The 20,468-nt window shown below is 36.3% G+C and overlaps 1 protein-coding gene across 3 annotated transcripts in view; it reads left to right on the top strand.

Annotated features, from left to right (window-relative positions):
* Nucleotides 1–20,468, top strand: part of Cadps (calcium-dependent secretion activator 1) — a 1,213,340-nt gene that overhangs the window by 1,035,072 nt on the left and 157,800 nt on the right. For all 3 annotated transcript variants that reach the window (XM_090396519.1, XM_090396528.1, XM_090396537.1), the window contains one exon: nt 6,392–6,466. In XM_090396519.1, coding sequence (XP_090252645.1) covers nt 6,392–6,466 — 75 coding nt within the window. The remainder of the gene's footprint in view (nt 1–6,391; nt 6,467–20,468) is intronic.

Consider the following 20,468-nt stretch of genomic DNA (forward strand, 5'->3'; position numbering starts at 1 on the left):
CCCTCTGCGTTACCTGCACTAGCTTTGCAACATATTCCCTAAATTTCAGGTTTCTATCAATCATCAAACCCAGATCTCTTGTCCATCCTACTTTCTCCAGTTTAACTCCTCCCATAGAGTATGCAGCATCCCATCAATGTGTCCCAAACCTCAAGACCTTACATTTTGCTGCATTAAACTGAAACCCCAATTAATTTGTCCATCTATCTACCTTATTCAAATCTTCTTAAACAATGGAATGATAACCATTTTATCTCTGCAGACCAGTGTCCTTCTCATTATTGCAGCAACCCTCTGCGTTACTTGCACTACCTTTGCAACATGTCCCCTAAATTTCAGGTTTCTATCAATCATCAAACCCAGATCTCTTGTCCATCCTACTTTCTCCAGTTTAACTCCTCCCATAGAGTATGCAGCATCCCATCAATGTATCCCAAACCTCAAGACCTTACATTTTGCTGCATTAAACTGAAACCCCAATTAATTTGTCCATCTATCTACCTTATTCAAATCTTCTTACAGGGCTACCACATCTGCACTATTACTCATAACCTTTCCCAGCTTCGCATCATCCACAAACAACCGAATATTTCCTTACAACCCATGGCCAATGTCATTGATATAAAGGTTAAACAATATATGTCCCAGTACTGAGCCCTATGGAACCCCACTTGTAACCGTCTGCCTCTTTGATGCTCCACCATACACAACTCTCTGATACCTATCAGACAGCCAATCCTGAATCCAGTTGACCAATCTGACATCCAGACCCATGTGCTGCAACTTAAATATCAGCTTATCATGTGGCACCATGTCAAATGCCTTTGCTAAGTCTAAGAAAATTGCAGTATATGCCTTTCCTTCATCTAATGTTCTTGTAACTTTATTATAAAAGGCTAACATATTGCTAATACAAGAGCGCCCTTTCACAAATCCATGTTGACTCTCACCGATAACATTACCCTCATCTGCCCAATGCTGTATACAGTCCCTCACTACTTTCTCCAAGATCTTTCTAACTACTGATGCCACACAAACTGACCTATAATTAGACACTTCCAGTCTGCTACCACCCTTATGCAATGGCACTATCTTACCTTCCTTCCATTCCATGGGCACTGTTCCCGCAGCCATACTTTCGTTGTAAAGCCAGGTCAAGGGCACTGTCAGTTCCTTAGCACATTCTCTCAAAACTCGTGGTGAAATACCATCCAGTCCCACAGCTTTACTAACATCCAGAGTACTCAGTATGTGGAAAACACTCTCCTCCTGCACCTCTAAACCTCGAACCAGCTCTTTCCCTCTAGAATTCAAATTGACTCCTCCAGGATGAAATACTCCAATAAAGTGTTCATTGAACAATTCCACTATGTCCTCTGCATCAGTCACTCTATTCCCATTTTTATCCCACAATGTCATTCTTCCGCAGTCATTTCTCCTCCTACTGACCACATAGCTAAAAAATTCCCTAGGATTTTCCTTGGATCTAAGGGTCAATCTCCTCTCATATTCCAGTTTCACCTTTCTTACCATACTAGTCACTTTTCTGGCTTGTGTCTTATATTCCTCATGCATCTTCTCTTCACCTGTCTCCTTATATCTCTTCCATAGCCTCTTTTTCCCATGCAGTTCCTGTTTAATATTGTTTGTCATCCACTTTACTCCAAATTGTGTCCTCTTCTTCACTCGTGGAATACAGCTAACCATTGTTGCTAACAAATATTCCTTCACAATTTCCCAAGCACTAATGATATCCCAGCCTTCCAATTCCTCCCTCCACGAAACTTCACCAAGTTGAAGTCTAAGACTATTATAATCACCTGCTTTATAATTCCACATACGTTCCCGTCTCTTTAATACTCCTGCATGTCTATTCATTTTCCAAGTCAAAACCATATTGTCACTCTCTCTCCAACTGGTGGGAGAGAGTTCATCTCAGTTATTATCAGCTCTTCTGATGCTATAACCAAATCTGAAACTCTTGAACCTCTTGTTCCCTGTATTACATGTTGCCTAATACATTTGTCCCTCAAGAATTCTAGATATTCCATTCCATTATTGCTACATGCATCTTCCTCTCCCCAATTTATACTGCTGTAGTTAAAATCTCTCATAACAATCATTCTTCTTGCACTTGCCACATTCAATGTCTCCTGGTCACCACTCTCTGTGCTCCGTAGAAACACTCCACTAAATATCCTGTCTTGTCCACCCTCCACCTCACACCATATGCTTTCAAAATCATTAGTGTCACAGCCTTCCAAAGCCTCCACTCTTAGAGGACATGGGTCGTCACTTATCATAAGCAGTACTCCACCTCCATGCTTTCCCTTCCTATCCTGCCAAAAAAGTGCTTCTATTCCTGTTATTATATCCTTTTCTGTCAACCACGTCTCAGTGATCCCAATAATCTTTGGCCAGGCTGATGCTATCAGTGCCACCAATTCCTCTCCCTTATTCCGAATACTCCTGGCATTGGAATAAAGCATAAAAATGCAGTTCTTTCTATACCCAGCATCATCCCCTCTAGACTCCACTGGGCTCAACGTTACCTGATGTCGTCCCCCTTCTCCCAAGTACCCATTCCCACAAGAGGCCACCTCTGCTACCATCCGCACTGGGACACACTCACTTGTTCAGAACAGCAATTTCTTCAGATGTCTACATCCTTCCTCATTCAAATGCAGGCGGTCTGTCAGATGCAATTCCTCTATGCTCTCAAACGCACTCCAAGCATCCACATATTCAAATCCTCTCTTCTGATACATTCTCGCTATTATGCCATTCAATATAACTGCTCTTCTGCTCATCTCGACAATATCATACCTAGGCAACACACACTATCTTTCCTCTCTGTGTCTTCTTTCATACAGCCTCAAGCAAGAATCTCATATCGCTCACTGCCCTATTTACACCACCACTCAAGTCATTTGTTCGCACCATCACAATCATCTCGTCCACCCTTTCACTTCTCTTAATTGCCAGAGCCACACTTTCTATTGTTCCTCCTGGCAAACACTCCTCATGCATCCTATCTTGAACACCATGGATCATTGAGTCCCCATACATTACACCTCTTACCACCATATTCCTTGATTGCTCGCATGCATCCCTCACTTTCTCTCATAACAGTTTCTCTCTGTGCTCCCCTACTTACCTGCCTTCCTGACATCACTCTATCTCTAGTCCCTGTGCTCCCTTGCATTCCTCTCATTCCTTCTCTCCTTCTCTTTCCATTCTTTCCTCTTCTATCATTCTTATATCTGACACTCATTCCCTCCCACTTATCCTATTCTCACCTCTTCTATCATTCATACAACTCTCTCTCATAACCTCTCTTCTACTGCTCCCATTTTATCCTCTTCTATCACTACTATAACTCTCTCTCATTCCCTCTCTTATACTGTTCCTATTCTCTCTTCTTCTGCCATTCCCATAACTCTCTCAATCCCTCTCCTCTACTATTGTTCCTCTTCTCTCACTCCTCCTCTGATTCACCTTGCATTTTTCTCTTCCATTTGCTTAATTTCATCTTTCACACTTCTCATCTCATTCCCCAGATATTCCACCTGCTCTTTCAGCTCATCTATCTCTTTCTGTAAGTCAGCCATTCTTGTTTGCCTTTCATCCTCCTAATTGAGACTATCTCCTAAAACTTCAGAATCATTCAACTTTTCCATACTCACCACTCTTATTATTTTATTCATACTTCTCTCACCCTCTATCATACCCGTTATCTCTCTACGGGGAGAATCTCCCATCTCTGACTCAACGAGATCAGTTATCATTTCTAAATCACCAAGTTCCTCTCATTGCCTGCATTTTGCGCATATACGTTTCTCCCCCTTCTTTCTCCTGCCACATATACAATCGCTGGGACGCATACATTCCGCAAGTCCCGCATGATACAAAAACCTTTATGATATTGCACAAAATGGAATCCTTAATGTGGGGGACGGGGACCTGGCGATACGCCATTTGTAATTTTAACTGCCGCTGCCACCATTATTTAAAATAGTGTCGCTAATTAGTGTCAAAAAATAAATGCTAAATAAGTACAAACAATTTCAAAAAATAAACGCTAAATAAGTACAAACAATTTCAAACAGAACATTTAAGTACACTAGATATAAATAAATAAATAAATAAAATGAAATAACTAAATAATGAAAACTTATCCTTCATTTTGTCTTCCACTGTTATGCATTTCATTCCGACCCTGTCTTCTCGGTAACCAAAATACACAATATCACGACAACTAATTTCAAAAAACAACCACTGACGGACACTCGTATTCCAGAAAACAACTTAGCACTACAAAAACGTAAAAAAAACGGACTATTCACCAATTAATAAGCAGTTTCTTCAGCACAGCTCAAATTCCCCCTCAAATTGATATTTGCATTGTCTTTGCCTTTTTATTGCTTACCTTCATACCATATCTATTAGAGCAGTTATTCAATTTAGTCATGGAATCTTGCAGGCTTGTAGTGGATTTATTTAGAAGTCTAACATCATCTGCATAAAGCAAAGAGCTGACATTAAAATCTCCAATTTTGATATTAGGTTTAATACCACTTTCCTTCATAATGTGATCTATATAGATAATAAATAACAGAGTGGATAATATACATCATTTTCTGACACCAGATTTAACAGAAAACCATCTTCCTGTACTTCCTTCAATTCTAATTGCTGACTTACAAGTCAAATAATGACTAAGTATTGCTTGATATAATGCCCCACTGAAACCATGCAACTGTGGCGTTTTGAATAGCTTCTCTCTTTGCACCTTGTCATATGCTTTTACCAGATCTACAAAACTTAAATACAGATCTTGGTTATTTCTCATCTGTCGTAAAGTGAAAATCTGATCCTGACAGCCTCTATTTGGCCTGAATCCAGCTTGTTCTTCACCAAGCTTCTCTTCCACGATCCTTCTCAACTGTTTTTCAAGTATACTTGCATATATCTTACCAGGAAAATTCAGTAGAGAAATACCTCTGTAATTCTCATATTCAGTTTTATTTCCTTTTTTATGTATGGGTACTATGAGAGCTCTACTCCAATCATCTGGAATTCTTCCCTCTGTCCAGGCCCTCTGAACTATGCAGTGCAGCCACTGTAAGACTTTTATACCTCCATACATGAACATTTCTGGTTCAATGTCATCTACTCCAGCTGCCTTTCCATATTTCATACTTTTGATGGCTTTTTCTACTTCAAGTATGGATATGTTTTCCTGATTGCATGCCAGGTCAGTGTTTTTTATTAATGTGCTGTCATCGCTACTAGTTTCATTTAGCAAATTTTCAAAGTAATTACTCCATACTTCAAGAATATCTTTTTCTCCTAGTTCCATGTCACCTTTACCATCTCTAATTTCTTTTATATCACTCTTTCTTCCATTTCTGATCTTCTTCAACAACCTCCAAAATATCTTGCCACCTTCTTGATATTTATTTTCTATGTTCTTACCAAAGTCTTCAGATGACGCTTGTTTAGCTAGTTTTACACAGTGTTTAGCTTTCTTACATTTGTCTCTGTATTCTCTAAGAGCACAAGCCGAATTATTTTTCATGCACTTTTGATATGCTTTCTTCTTTTCTTTCACTTCACTGCCTCTTTAACTTCCATCCTTACAGACAACCTCACCATATGCCTCTCTGGCTGAATCAATCAGTGTTTTCTTCAGGGCTTGCCACTGAATCTCCAAGGTTTGGTTGCCGTTCTCAAGCTCTTTCATTTTTTCTTGAATAATGTTTGTGTGTTTTAGTCTACAGTTCACATCTTAGAGCTGCTCAACTTTTATTCGCTTTAAAACTTTCTTACATATTATTCTTTTCAATATGAAATTCAATTTTATCCTGATCAAGACTAAATGGTGACCATGTCCAATTTCAAATTCTCTATACTCTGATGTCTTGCACCAGGCAGAAAACATCACTATGAACAATAACGTAGTCTATGAGACTTTTCTTATTCCTAGCCTCTTCTCTCCATGTGAATTTGTGCACATTTTAGATTCCATATTCTCTAAATGAATTTTCTCAGTTCAGGTTCAACACTGATTTTTTTGTCAGATCAGATTTAGGTGGGATATAAGCAATGATTTTTATTGCTTGATATGAAACCATTGCCCTGCTTGTTGACGGCATGAAATGTGCTTTGCTTTATTTATAGTTTTCTAAAAATGATTTCTAACCATTTCCCATCCTCTATCCATTAATCCATCCACAGTGTTATCATTATAGGTTTATAAGCTGTTGTGAGTTGTACTATGATAACAAAAAAGTTATTTTACTTGGATTCTTATTTAATTATGCATTGTATTTGTAATTGTTAGCTAATTGTTATAAGTAATTTTGGTGTATTGATTTTTATTTCATAGCATCAGTATCACATGAAGATTGATGAACTTGTGGATAAGATACTGAACCAAATGCTAAATGGACTGATATCAAAGGTGAGTTTTAGTATATTCATTAAATTGACTTTAAAAAAATTCTTTCTCAAGTAACTACTATAGTTTAAAAAAATTTTAACATAATTTTAAATTAACGTTTTATATTCAATTTAAAAAAATCCTTTCTTGGTAGTATGTTTCAAGTTTCATGTAAAACACTTGCTATCATGAACTACCTTAGTATATTAGTGTACTCTAAGATATGCATTAAAGCAGTACTCTTTGTCTTCCTTGATAATAATAGCATTCAACAAGTTTCCAAGACCATGATATTATATCAGATACCATAAAAAATGAAACATTAAATTTTTCAAATCATACCATCTTATGCAGAATCCAATGAAAAAAACAAAAAGTGATATACTTAGAATTATTATTATTATCCCAAGACTCCATGGAATCAAAGACTCATCTAGGAGGCCCTTTTGTCATACACGCCGTTCATTATACTGCACCTTAAACACACTCAAATTCTCTGCAGACACCACACTCTCAATCAAGGCATTCCAATCATTCACAACTATGCATGCGAAAAACACACCTTCCTTATACAGCTTCCAGGGATGACCTCTGGTTTCTCCCATGATTTCTCACCATTTGCTGTAAAACCTCTCCAACATTGATTCTCTAACAATCCTCCTTACTAACTTGCAGGTCTCTGTCATATCATCCCTGTTCCTTCTATCCACCAGACTCTGTAGATTGCTTCTTCTCAACCTTTCCTCATATTCGACATTCCCAAGATCAAAAACTACCTTAATCATCACCTCTGGACCCTTTCCAACATCTCTTCATCTTCTTCAAAACCAGGTGACTAAATCTGTACACATTAGTCCATTTATGGCCTAATCAAAGCCTTATACAATGGAACGAGAATCTCCTTACTTCTACAAATCAGTGTCCTCTGCATCATTCCCAGAAATCTTTGTGTTGTCCTCACAATTTTGGCAGTGTGTCCTCTAAATTTCAGATCCTTATCCACTATCACCCCAAGATCTCTTATTTCCTCTGACTCCAACAATATATCCCCACCAAGCATAAATTTTACGTTGCATCTCATCATCATCATCATCAAATTCCTGCCATGTACCCTCAACGGGTGTACAGGATATGATAGTACTACATGAAAAAATTACATCATTACTAACTTCCTATCTACAATTTTCCTCCAAATCAGTCTGTTACTTGTCAAGACTCCAACATTATCAGATCTTACATTTCTATCGTCTAAGGCACTTTGTACCGTATCAATCCATCTATATCGTGGTCTTCCTCTAGGTCATTTACCTGCCAATATTGCAGAGAACACTTGTTTTGCTAATATTTTCTCTCCCATTCTATTTAAGTGACCATACCACCTGAGATTAGCTCTGCTAACGCATTCCTGGATGCTAACAATGTCAAGTTCTTTCCTAATATCCTCGTGTTTAATATGATATTGCCATTGATGCCATCTGTGCATGCCTCTAATCTTTCTCAGGACTCTCATATCTGCGGTCTCTAGTCTTTGGTCAAGTGTTTTACTTCTCACCCAGCTCTAAGATCCATAAGTTAAAACTGGTTTGAACACTGTCTTGTATACAGCTAATTTAGTGTTCCGACTAATTTCTCTCTTATTCCATATGAATTTATTCAGTTGACTTCCCACCATACCAGCTTTGTTGATTCTGTTGTCTATTTCTATATTCAATTTACCGTCTTCACTAAAAATCGTGCCTAAGTAGCTGAAATGTTTTACTTGTTCCACAGGTTCTTCATTCACAACACAGTTGACATTTTCAATGATTCTGCCTATTTTCATTGTCTTTGTCTTTTTATTGCTGACCTTCATACCATATCTATTACAACAGTTATTCAATTTAGTCAGAGAATCTTGCAGACTTGTAGCGGATTTATTTAGAAGTATAACATCATCCACATAAAGCAAAGAGCTGACATTAACATCTCCAATTTTGATATCATGTTTAATACCACTTTCCTTCATAATGTGATCCATATAGATAATGAATAACAGAGGGGATAATATACATCCTTGTCTCACACCAGATTTAACATTAAACCATCTTCCTGTACTTCCTTCAATTCTAACTGCTGACTTACAACTCAAATAAAGACTAAATATTGCTTGATATAATGACCCATTGACACCATATAACTGTAGCGTACTGAATAGTTTCTCTCTTGTCACCTTGTCATATGCCTTTTCCAAATCGACAAAACTTAAATACAGATCTTTGTTATATTCCCATGCTTTCTCGACTATTTGTCGTAAAGTGAAGATCTGATCCTGACAGTCTCTATTTGGCCTGAATCCAGCTTGTTCTTCACCAAGCTTTTCTTCCACAATTCTTCTCAATCGTTTCTCAAGTATACTTGCATAGATCTTGCCAGGAACACTCAGTAGGGAAATACCTCTGTAATTCTCACATTCAGTTTTATTTCCCTTTTTATATATGGGTACTATGAGAGCTCTACTCCAATCATCAGGAATTCGTCCCTCTGTCCAGGCCTTCTGAACTATGCAGTGCAGCCACTGTAAGACTTTTATACCACCATGCTTCAGCATTTCTGTTCGAATATCATCCACTCCTTCTGCCTTTCCACATTTTAAGCCTTTGATGGCTTTTTCTACTTCAAGTATGGATATGTATTCCTGACTGCATGCCTGTTCAGTGTTTTTTTACCACTGTGCTGTCATCACTGCTTGTTTCACTTATCAGGTTTTCAAAGTAATTACTCCATACTTCAAGGATATCTTTTTCTTCCGTTTTCATGTCACCTTTATCATCTCTAACTCCTTTTACAGCACTCTTTCCTCCATTCCTAAGCTTCTTCAACAACCTCCAGAATATTTTGCCACCTTCTTGATATTTATTTTCTATATTCTTGCCAAAGTCCTCCCATGACTTTTGTTTAGCTAGTTTTACACACTGTTTAGCTTTCTTACATTTGTCTCTGTATTCTGTAAGAGTAAAAGCTGACTTATTTGCCAGGAACTTTTGATATGCTTTCTTCTTTTCCTTCACTGCCTCTTTAACTTCCTGTGTCCACCAGGGAGTTCTGATTTTTTTATCCTTGCAGACAACTTCACCAAATGCCTCTCTAGCAGAATCAATCAATGTTTTCTTCAGAGTTTCCCACTGAATCTCCAAGGTTTGATTCCTGTTCTCAAACTCTTTCAATTTTTCTTCAATAATCTTTGTGTATTTTAGTCTACAGTTAACATCTGAGAGCTGCTCAACTTTTATTTGCTTTAAAACTTTCTTAAATGTTATTCTTTTCAATATGAAATTCAATTTTATCCTCCTCAAGACTAAATAGTGATCACTTCCAATTTCAAATCCTCTATACACTCTGGTGTCCTGCACCAGGGAGAAAACATCACTATCAACAATAACATAGTTAGTGAGACTTTTCTTATTCCTAGCCTCTTCTCTCCATGTGAATTTGTGCACATTTTATGTTGGAACATGGTGTTAGTAATAACCAGTCCATGTCCTGAGCAGAATCCAACAGATATTTGCCATTATTATTAGCTTTGCTCTTTTCTCCAAATTTTCCCAAAATATTTTTGTATGTCTCACAATCATTTCCTACTCTGCTATTTAGATCCCCAACAAGGACCAACTTTTCCTTTTTTCATTGTGTCAGTTGCTTTTTCTAAAGCATCAAAAAATTCCTCCACTTCTACCTTATTAGAACCTTCTGTGGGACCATAGGCACAAATAAGTCTCATTTTCCAGTTCCCCATTCTCATATTTGTCCACATTACTCTACTTGAGACTGACTGCCATTCAAGAAGATTAGCCTCATATTTTGTGTTGAATTCTATGGCTACTCCTTCTTTTCCTTGATTGTCATTGCCTGAATATAACATTTTGTATTTATTGCTCAGAAAGATCTCATCAGTTTTTGTCTTTTTTGTTTCAGTCACCCCTATTATGTCGATCTGGTACTTATCTAATTCCTCAGCTAGCTCCATTTCTTTTCCATTCAGGCATCTTATGTTGATAGTACCAATCTTTAACTCTGGTGATATTGAGTTGGGATTTGTTTTCAGATTTGTTCCAGTAGCTGACTTTTCGCTGTTCGCCCTGGTTCCCTGGCGAAAACAACAGGGGCATTGTTTAACTGGGCGATGCCCCAGCCGGCATGAAATTTTGTCATGTCGTACCATCATTTTTAATTTTGGTTTAACCAATAAGAATACAGTTTGGTCCGCTAAATCCCAAATTGCCAGCCCATCCTTGTTCGTTCAGTATCAAAGTAGATACCCAACAGGGTGCACCACGAGAAGGTGAGGATTGGACATTAGGTCAGAAGCCATATTCGGTTCTCCTCATTTCTTTAAAGGCTATGTGGAGGTCTTCTCTCAGTTATACAGCTTTGACCCTTAAGCACCCCTATATTGCGTCTTTGTTTCCTAAATTTTAAAACCTTATATTTTGCAACATTGAACTCACATCACCTTCACTCAGTCTGTTCAAGTCTTGTTGTAAGGCCACAACACTTTCTCTACTCCAAATAGTTTGTCCTAATTTTGCATCATCTACAAACAACTGAATATTCTGATCCAGATCTTCACCAATATCATTAAAATAAAGGTTAATCACCAATGGCCCTAAATCAGACCCTGAGGCACACAACTAGTGACTTTCCTCTTCTGGGATATTGCTACCCCATACACAAGTTGCTGATACCTATCAGATAGCCAGTCTCCAATCCAATACACTAATCTAATATCTAACCCCATCTGCTCTAGTTTGACTGTCAACTTATCATGCAGTAATCTATCAAATGCCTTTGCAAAATCTAAGTATACTACTGTGTATTCCTCTTCTCTGTCTAAGGAAATAGTCATCTTATTATAATAAGTAAGTAGATTACTAAAACATGACCTCCCTTTAGCAAATCCATGCTGTCCATCAAAGATTATACCATTGTTGTCAACCCAACTCTAGATCCTAGTTCTCACAAGCTTCTCCAACAACTTAACCACAACACCTAAAACACAGATAGGCCTATAATTTGATTCTTGAGTTCTATCACCTCCTTATGAAGCAGCACAATCTTGCCCTCCTTCCACTCCTTTGGAACTCGACCCAGTGCAAGAGTCATATTAAAAAAAATATATCAAGGCAGATGTCAACTCCCTGGTACATTACTTCAGAATATGTTGTGATATATTATCAGGTCCCACAGCCTTATTAACATTATTTGCTCAATTCACCATACACCTCTTGCTCACTTACAGTCAGTCACTACTCCCCATCATCAACTGCTGACAAACTATTCATTTTTATTATTTGAATTAATTTTTGTTTTTAAGAGACAGTTTAAAGAATCAAGTGGATTATGAACTCCTTTAATCTCAATAAGAATAACTATTTCCTTTTCAGCATTTTGGGAACTATTTTTCTTGATACAAAATAAAACATCCAGTTTCCAGAAATTCAAGTCAGCAACAAGTTTTATCAATAGATCAGAAAGTAAATTATACTTGGCAAAAAATTATTATTATTATTATATGACACCTCCAGGGAGTCCAAAGACTCATCGAGGGAGGGCACCTACTCTCTCTATTCTACTCTACTGCTCATTCCACCAACTACAACTAACTGCAACTACACCAATGCCATATGCTACCCACCACCACTAGTATTTCCACAGACAATCACAAACATCATGCCAACAGTGGGAGAGGAACCTACAGCCTTTTTGCTGGAGAGTGGATACACTAACTACTCGGCTAACCAGGCCAGCATTCCCACGATTTCTCAACTATTTGTTGTAAAGTGAAAATCTGATCCTGCCGGTCTCTATTTGGCCTGAATCCAGCTTGTTCTTCACTGAGTTTTCACCTCCAGAATCCTTCTCAGCCGTTTCTCAAGTATACTTGTATAAATCTTACCAGGAACACTCAGTAGGGAAATACTCTGTAATTCTCACATTTCCTTTTTTGTATATGAGTACTATAAGAACTCTACTCCAATAATCTGGAATCCATCCTTCTGTCCAAACCTTGTGAATTATGCAGTGTAACTACTGCAGGACCTCCGTACTTGAGCATTTCTGGTCGAATATCACCTACTCCACTGCCTTTCCACATTTCAGGCTTTTGGTGGCTTTTTCTGTTTCAAGTATGGATATGTATTCCTGATTGCATGCCTATTCAATTTTTTTTTACCACTCTGCTGTCAATGCTTGTTTCATTTAACAATTTTCAAAGTAATTTCTCCATACATATACATCAAGGATATTTTTTGCTCCAGTTTTCATGTCACCTCTGTCATCTCTAATTTCTTTTACAGCACTCTTTCCTCCATTTCTGAGCTTTTTCAACAGCTTTCAGAATACTTTACTACCTTCCTGATATTTATTTTCTATGTTCTTACCAAAGTCTTCTCATGACTTTTGTTTATCTAGTTTTACACAGTGTTTAGCTTTCTTACATTTGTCTCTGTATTCTCTAAGAGCACAAGCTGACTTATTTGCTGGAACTTTTGATGTGCTTTCTTCTTTTCCTTCACTGCCTCTTTAACTTCCTGTGTCCACCATGGAGTTCTGAATTTTCTATCCTTCTATGCCTCTCTGGCTGAATCAATCAATATTTTCCTCAGGGCTTGCCACCTAATCTCCAAGGTTTCGTTGCTGTTCTCATACTTTCATTTTTTCTTGAATAATATTTGTGTATTTTAGTCTACAGTCACATCTGAGAACTGTTCAACTTTTATGCACTTTAGAATTTTCTTATATTTTCTTCTTTTCAGTATGAAATTTAATTTTATCCTGCTCAAGACTAAACAGTGATCACTTCCAATTTCAAATCCTCTGTACACTGTAGTGTTCTTCACCAGTGAGAAAACATCACTATCAACAGTAACATAGTCAGTGAGACCCTTCTTATTCCTTGCCTCTTCTCTCGATGTGAATTTGTGCACATTTTTATGTTGGAGCATCATTGTAGTGTACCAGTTTAAACTCTCTACCTGCATCATTCACTTGGAGGCACTCTTTTGACTAACACATGGCATGCTAAGTGGCTGTAATGTTAAAAATTTAGTTCTGCACTTTGAAAAAGTTTTTTACCAAAGAATACAAAATTCTACTGATGAAAATAGGAATGTTTGCAAAGGTTAGTATGAGTTTTATTAAGGAGCAAGTCTGTGTTAGTAATGTAACAGAAGAGTATATCACAGGAGTGAGTTGCCTCTGTAATAAAAAGTGGGGGGAGGGGATGATGTTGGGTTGCTGCTTCTCATGTTTTAATAGTCCTACCTAATTGAAAGCAGAGAAATTATTGATATCCATGGAAGTACCTGTAGAAGGGGAAAAAAAGTCACAGAACTGTAACAGTGCATCTGTGAGATAGATGCTGAAGTGAGTCAGTAAGGTAAGGGATTGTTTATCTGCCAAATAATTCTTCTCAGGACAGCATCGAGAATTTGTATTTAGCTTTTAGGTGCACTAACAATTGGTAACTTTGAGATTTATACAAGATTTAGTAGCTGCTTGGGAAAAAACTAGCATCCTAAGCAGAAAAAATGCTTAGTTTTTTGGAAACTAAGGATGTAATGTGTTTATGCCATGAGAGACTGGATTATTTTCACATGGGAAAAATTACTGGCAGGTAGACAACATGGTCAACAAAATTATATTCTTCTTTTCATCCTTTTCTCAAATGTAAGCACACAGATGTTTTGCATATCTTTATGACTAGGCTACTTGTATATAGAGGTGGTGAGCGTCATCTTATATTGTCAGAGTATCCCATAATGCAGTACACTTCCTTTCATATTTTGGCTAATAATTGTTTCTTTCGGATATCTATATTGCAGTGTATTACAGGAATTGTTCTATACATTTTGGGATTTACAAGATTGTGTGATAAACTGATGCTTATATAGTTGACCAGTGTTGTGGAATGATCTTTTTGGTTTATTCACAGTGTTTGAAACTCCTCTGGAACTCTTTCAAACAAACTGCACTTCAAATAAAAATCAAAACTAATCTATATGGTGGCCTTTCCCATTATGCATTGTAATATATGTATACAACAATGTAGCACAATATATGACACCACCTGCTGTCCTCTTCCAACTGCATAGCTCAAGCAGGTAAAGAGATAACATCTACAATCACAAATGATGTCACACAAATTGTTCATATGTCTACCAGAATACTAGACAACCCCAACTACTCAAAAACCACTACGGATCTTTTCTTCACCCCATCTATTAGTGCTTCACTATAAACAAGACCATGAGATCAGAAAAGAAATGAATTTATTGAATTTACTAATATACCATGTTGTTTATACTGTGAAGCACTAATATGAATAATAAACATCACATAAGTCTTTTTGATACATATACAATGTGAATGTTATCTGACCTCTTAGCAGTTCACAATCTAGTGCAGATCACTTTTCTCCATGGTGCATCACATACACTACCACTCACATCCACACATTGAATGGCATTACAATAAATTCAAATAGGATGATCTTCATAGCTACTGTGTTTCATTTCCTTGGTCATATTACTGTTTCTTAGCTGAATGTATGTGGAAATCGAATCACTGAAATAATTCTTATCATCAGGAAAATATTTATTCTTTTCTCCACCCTTAATTCTCATCCCCCGTAAGTTCTGGTTCTCCAACAGGTATGCCAAGCTCTACAAAAGAAGAATCAAGCATAACATAACTGGCTTGCATCAAAAACTCCATCTTCCTATACTGCTTACACCAAAGAATAGCTACAAGAAAACTATCAACACACATCTAACCTATGTCACTCCCTTTGAGAGAACCAAAAGCAGGAAACTTGCATCCTGTCCAAACAGTCATGCCTTCTCATCTCTAGTCAAAGCTATTGACCATAATAACTTCTACACATAATAACTTTACCCACAGAAAAAAAAGTCAACCTCATGGCTTCCTGCTTCTCCTCCAATTCTTGCATGGCTGATCATGATAAATGTCTCCCAACCATTCCAAACACTCAGTGCCTTATTTATTTGAACTTTTTTTTCCAGACAGAGATCAGAAAAACCCTGTTGGATACTAGAAAGTCTCCAAGCCCTGATCAATTCTTCCGATTTTCAAATGTCTGTGTGTCAGAGTTGACTTCCACATTATATCATCTATTTATACTCTTTTATTACACTGGGACCTATCATGCAGTCTGGAGATTAGCTCACATACAACCTATCACAAAAAATGTGATATATCTTTACCTTTAAACTGCCATCCAATTTCCCTCATTTCATTTCTTTCTAAAATAATGGAATTGAACCATCAACACCAAACTCCCATGCTACTTTGAAGGTGCTCAACTATTAAATAACTGCCAGTATAGATTCTGCCACTGCTGATCAACAGGGGGATCTAATAACCTATATCAACCATCTCTGAACAAACACCATGGAAACATTTGGTGAATCTCAAGTGGTTGACCTTGATATCTCCAAAACTTTGACCAAGTTTTGTATAAAGGTCTATTAAGTATACTCCCATCATTTGGTCTGTCCCATGGCTTCTGCAATTAGGTAGCCAGCTTTCTAACTGACACTTCAAGTAATGGTGGATGACTCCTATCTTCTTAATATTCAACTAATGCCTATAAGACTCTGTTCCTCGCATGCCCTCTTTATATAAATGATCTATCCCAGCCGGCTGCCAATCCAGTACATAGTTTTGGTGATGACACCACACTGCACATTTGTTTTCATTTGACAAATCTTGCAAAGCACAAATCGCCACGGCCTACAGAACCTTACTACTATCTTAAATTCTGATCTTCAAAACATTCATCAATGGGGTGGGATAATCTTTTTTCAATGTCAGTGCTAGAAAAACACAGCTCTGCATTATTTTCCACAAAAAAAAAAGAACCTTTTTCTTCCATTCTTATCCTTGATATTACCCAAATCTCTGTTCAAAAATAGATTTACCTTCTTTACATAACTCTAACCTCAAATCGCTCTCTCTTGGCACAAAACATATTACAAATATTGCCTCTTCTGCTCAAGGTGTTACTTTGACTACAGAAACCTCCAAACCCTATACAAATCATAGATCTGTCCTACCATTGAATACTGCTCTCACATCTAAAATGGTGCCTCTAAGCTCTTCCTGAAAATACTGGATTCTATAGAAAGGGCAGTTAGATTAATTAATGACTCTACTTTCATTAATACACTTTATTCACTTTCACACAGATATTCAGTTTTCACAGTCTGCATCTTCTATAAATACTTCTATGGCCTCTGTCCATCAGAATTGGATGGATTTGATAGAGGATGTATGCAACAGCCAATCAATACCCTCCCAAAGTTCAGCTTCAAACCAACACAACAAATTTCTCCTCATGTCATTCATCTCTTCCACTGCTGTCCTCTGAAACATTCTCCCACCATATGTGAATTATAAGGAAAGAATCTGCAATTTTTCAAGTTAAATGAGAACAAGTTCCTTTTTGCCAATCGATGGTACAAGTGTACTATAGGTTGACCAACCTCTCATGGATGGATTCTCCGTTTTATATATATATATATATATGGTAGAAAAGAATAAATATAATAAAAATGACTATATAGTGCAAGAGATCTTGAGACCTTGAATGCTAGAGTTGAAAAGAATCCATTCCAGAATGTGTCAGGAAAATATTGAGAACTTTGCATGAATAACAATGGTAAAGAACTGTTAGACTTCTGTATTTTCAATCATTTTAAAATAACTGATACTTTTTTTTTTCAAAAAAATCAAAATAAATATACTTCGAATGGCAGAGGAATAAGATCTATAACTGATTATATCATTACTAATCAGAAACTAACTTCACATGCAAGAGATGTACATGTTTACAGATGAAACAAAATTATTTCAATTCATTACTTAGTCGTTTCTAAAATAGAAATACTGACAAAATGGAGAAAGGAAGTAGAATTACCTCAGAAGAAAAAGATCTCCTTAATGAACTCACTCTCATATCTCAAACACTAGTAAACAACAGTTATCCAGAAAATATAATCAAAAAGATTCTTCATAGAAACCCTCCACAGCATCAACCTTCTGTCGGGCAAAATACATTGTCCATCGTCATCCCTTATGCAGGCTCAGTGTCAACAAAAATAGCCAAACTCCTTAAGTCTTTCAACGTCAGAGTTGCTCTCAAACCTGTCAAAATTATATGCCACATTTTAAGATTCCTAAGGAATTAATGCCTTCTTCAAATATGCAAGTGTATACAACATCCCATGTTCCTGTGGATTAAATTATAGGCCAAAAAAATCAAGAAGCCAGAAAATCTGAAAAAAAGAACATATAGGGGACGTGAACAACAACAGAACAGAACCTTAAGGATTAGCCCATCACTTCTCGATCTCTAACCACACCATCGATTGGGATAACTGCTCCATGCCTTATACAGAAGAAGATTTTCGAAGTAGAAACTTCGAAGAAGCTGCGGTTGTACTCTACTCTGGAGAAAATCTAAACAGAAATCAAGGAATGATTCTGAAAGACATCTGGAAAAGCCTAATAAATTCACTCAGCTTTCCAGAATTTCATTTTGCTAGAAACTTTATAACACTTTCAATAAACAATGACTGAGACACCACGTTCCATGCTTATGATGTTACGTGTCAGTTTTAATTTAATTTATTTGACTGTGTTACTCCATTCTTCTTTTTTACTAGCAGACATTAGTATGTACCGTTATACTTGTCCTGAAGAAGCCAGACAGAATTGCTGGTGTTGGATTCTGATTATGTAGAGATTAGAGTAATTATTATTTGGTTCAGAATCCAACATAATCTTCCATCACAAAGGCTAGACTTGTGTAAATATTATTTAATGTAAACAACTTATTTTACAATTTAATATTCATATAACTACCTTAATTTTGTCTAATATTTAATTATTTAATCAAAGATACGTGTATTAATAATGAAAAGACTGTATTAAATATTATTAAGCTATTTTAATTATTATTATGTTAATATTATAAGAACTTGTATTTGATAATTTAACTGCGCATTAATTAAAATGTAAAATTCCTTATTTATTGCTATTTGTAGAAATTTAACGTTATGTAATAGCTCAATTTTATTATATTTTGTTTTGTTGTCATGGAAACGTATGTAAGTGAGCGAGCACGTTTTGGAACACCACGTGAGGTTTATTGAAAAGAGTTTTAGAAAGAAATCACGAGAACAATTTAGGCGGGAAGAATGGATATAAAAAGTGGTGAACGCTGAAATTATTTATATTTAAGAGAGAGAAAGGAGAGGATTGGCATTAGGTTGGAATTGGAGCATTCAGGAATCACAGTGTGATAATAGCGAGTCGGCAAGTCACTCAAGCAGCTAATAAAGTCTACTAGTCGAGAGGCGGTTAGCTAACAAGTTGCAGAATAACAATTATAGCTACGGAAAACAGCTGAGTGACTACTAAATAGACTAGCAATACTTGAGTTGAGATTTAATTTCAGGGCCGACCTTTCAAGGACACACGGAAACTTGAAGCATAGCACGAAGTAAATAGAGAATAATTAGAGGCAACAAAGTTGAGTTTAATGATAGCGGTGTTAAGAATTATGGTACCTAAAGGATTAAATTGATGTCGAAGGAGTAGGCAACTGTGCATATTAAACTTCAAGTTAAGGAATTATTGTGTGTTACCTTAGTACAAGAGTTGTTAGTAGAACACTGAATTAATTAAGTGATGTCAAATGTAGTGCAAGCGGTTTGATCTATGCAAGAACATTTGATTGTGTGTATTGTGACCGTTAATTAATCCAGTTATTTCTAAGAAGAATTATTTTAATGAGTGCCGTATACTGTTTAAGTGTTTACAGTTATAAAAAGTGTTTATGTATAAGTAGATGAAGAAAAAAGATTATTGGTAAGAATATTCCAGCCTTTAATAATTCTATACAGAGAAGTGTGTGAGTTTCATCCTAGAATTTCCTTATGTTAACAGTGACTATTGAGGAAGTTAGCTAAAGTGTAAATTTAAAAGTGTTTGTTTGTGAAGAGGTATTACTGCAATTTTTGTTGTATTTGGAACTTAAGGAACTGTGAGAAGACTGTATTATAGAGACAACAGATTTACCATTGTATGAGTTGAATGAATGCATTTACCTGAGGAGTTAAAATGTTTGTAATATCTTAATTACTAATTTAAACTTAAGTGTAAAATTTGTGATTTTAAAATTAAATGTTTGTTTTTGTTAATCAAAAGTTGTAATTTGCCTGAATCTCTTTTACTGCACCATTCATAAAATATTCGAACCAAAGCAGGTAAGTTAAGTAAGTCAAATATACTCAGCCAGTATATATAATAACAACATATTAAGGAGAGATAGTTGAGAGTTGGTTTATCTTCAATTCTTGAACTAATTCAGATATAAAGTGGTGCAGTCTTTAAATATAAATTTTCTTTATATTTGAATTAGAAATCAACTTACAACTTATCAATTAGTTAAGAACATCGTAATAGTAATTATGTCGGATCCAAAGTATAGATTAAGAAGAAGTAGGATCCAACACTGGTGAAACTTGTTGACAATTTGTGCATATCATTTATTAATATCTGGTCAATGAATAAAACCAAGAAAAAAGCTCAAGTTTTAATGTTTAAGTGACCAAATACAAAACAAAAAAGAAAGGAAGTAAATGAAAAAAAAAAAAAAGAAAAGAAATTCAAGGTGAGGAGGAGGGCTAAAAAGTTCTAATAAACACTTAGAATAAAAATGATATTAAAGCAACTGATATAACCACAAGAAAGAACATATCTTAAAACACTTTAACCTTTATATTTCATCAAATTATAATAATTTCTTTTCTTTTAAGATATATAAGAAGACATGTCAGAAGTTATGAAGAAATTCAGAGACACAGAGGTGTAAACTGTCATCAAGTTTTTTGTGCTGCAAAAGTCCACAACTGAGATTTATCAAACTTTGTGTGAGACTCGAGAGAACTGTGCCCCCCCC

Source organism: Typopeltis vanoorti, chromosome 1 (assembly GCF_054136105.1).
Source record: "Typopeltis vanoorti isolate ZY-2024b chromosome 1, IOZ_Tvanoo_1.0, whole genome shotgun sequence".
NCBI lineage: Eukaryota > Metazoa > Arthropoda > Arachnida > Uropygi > Thelyphonidae > Typopeltis > Typopeltis vanoorti.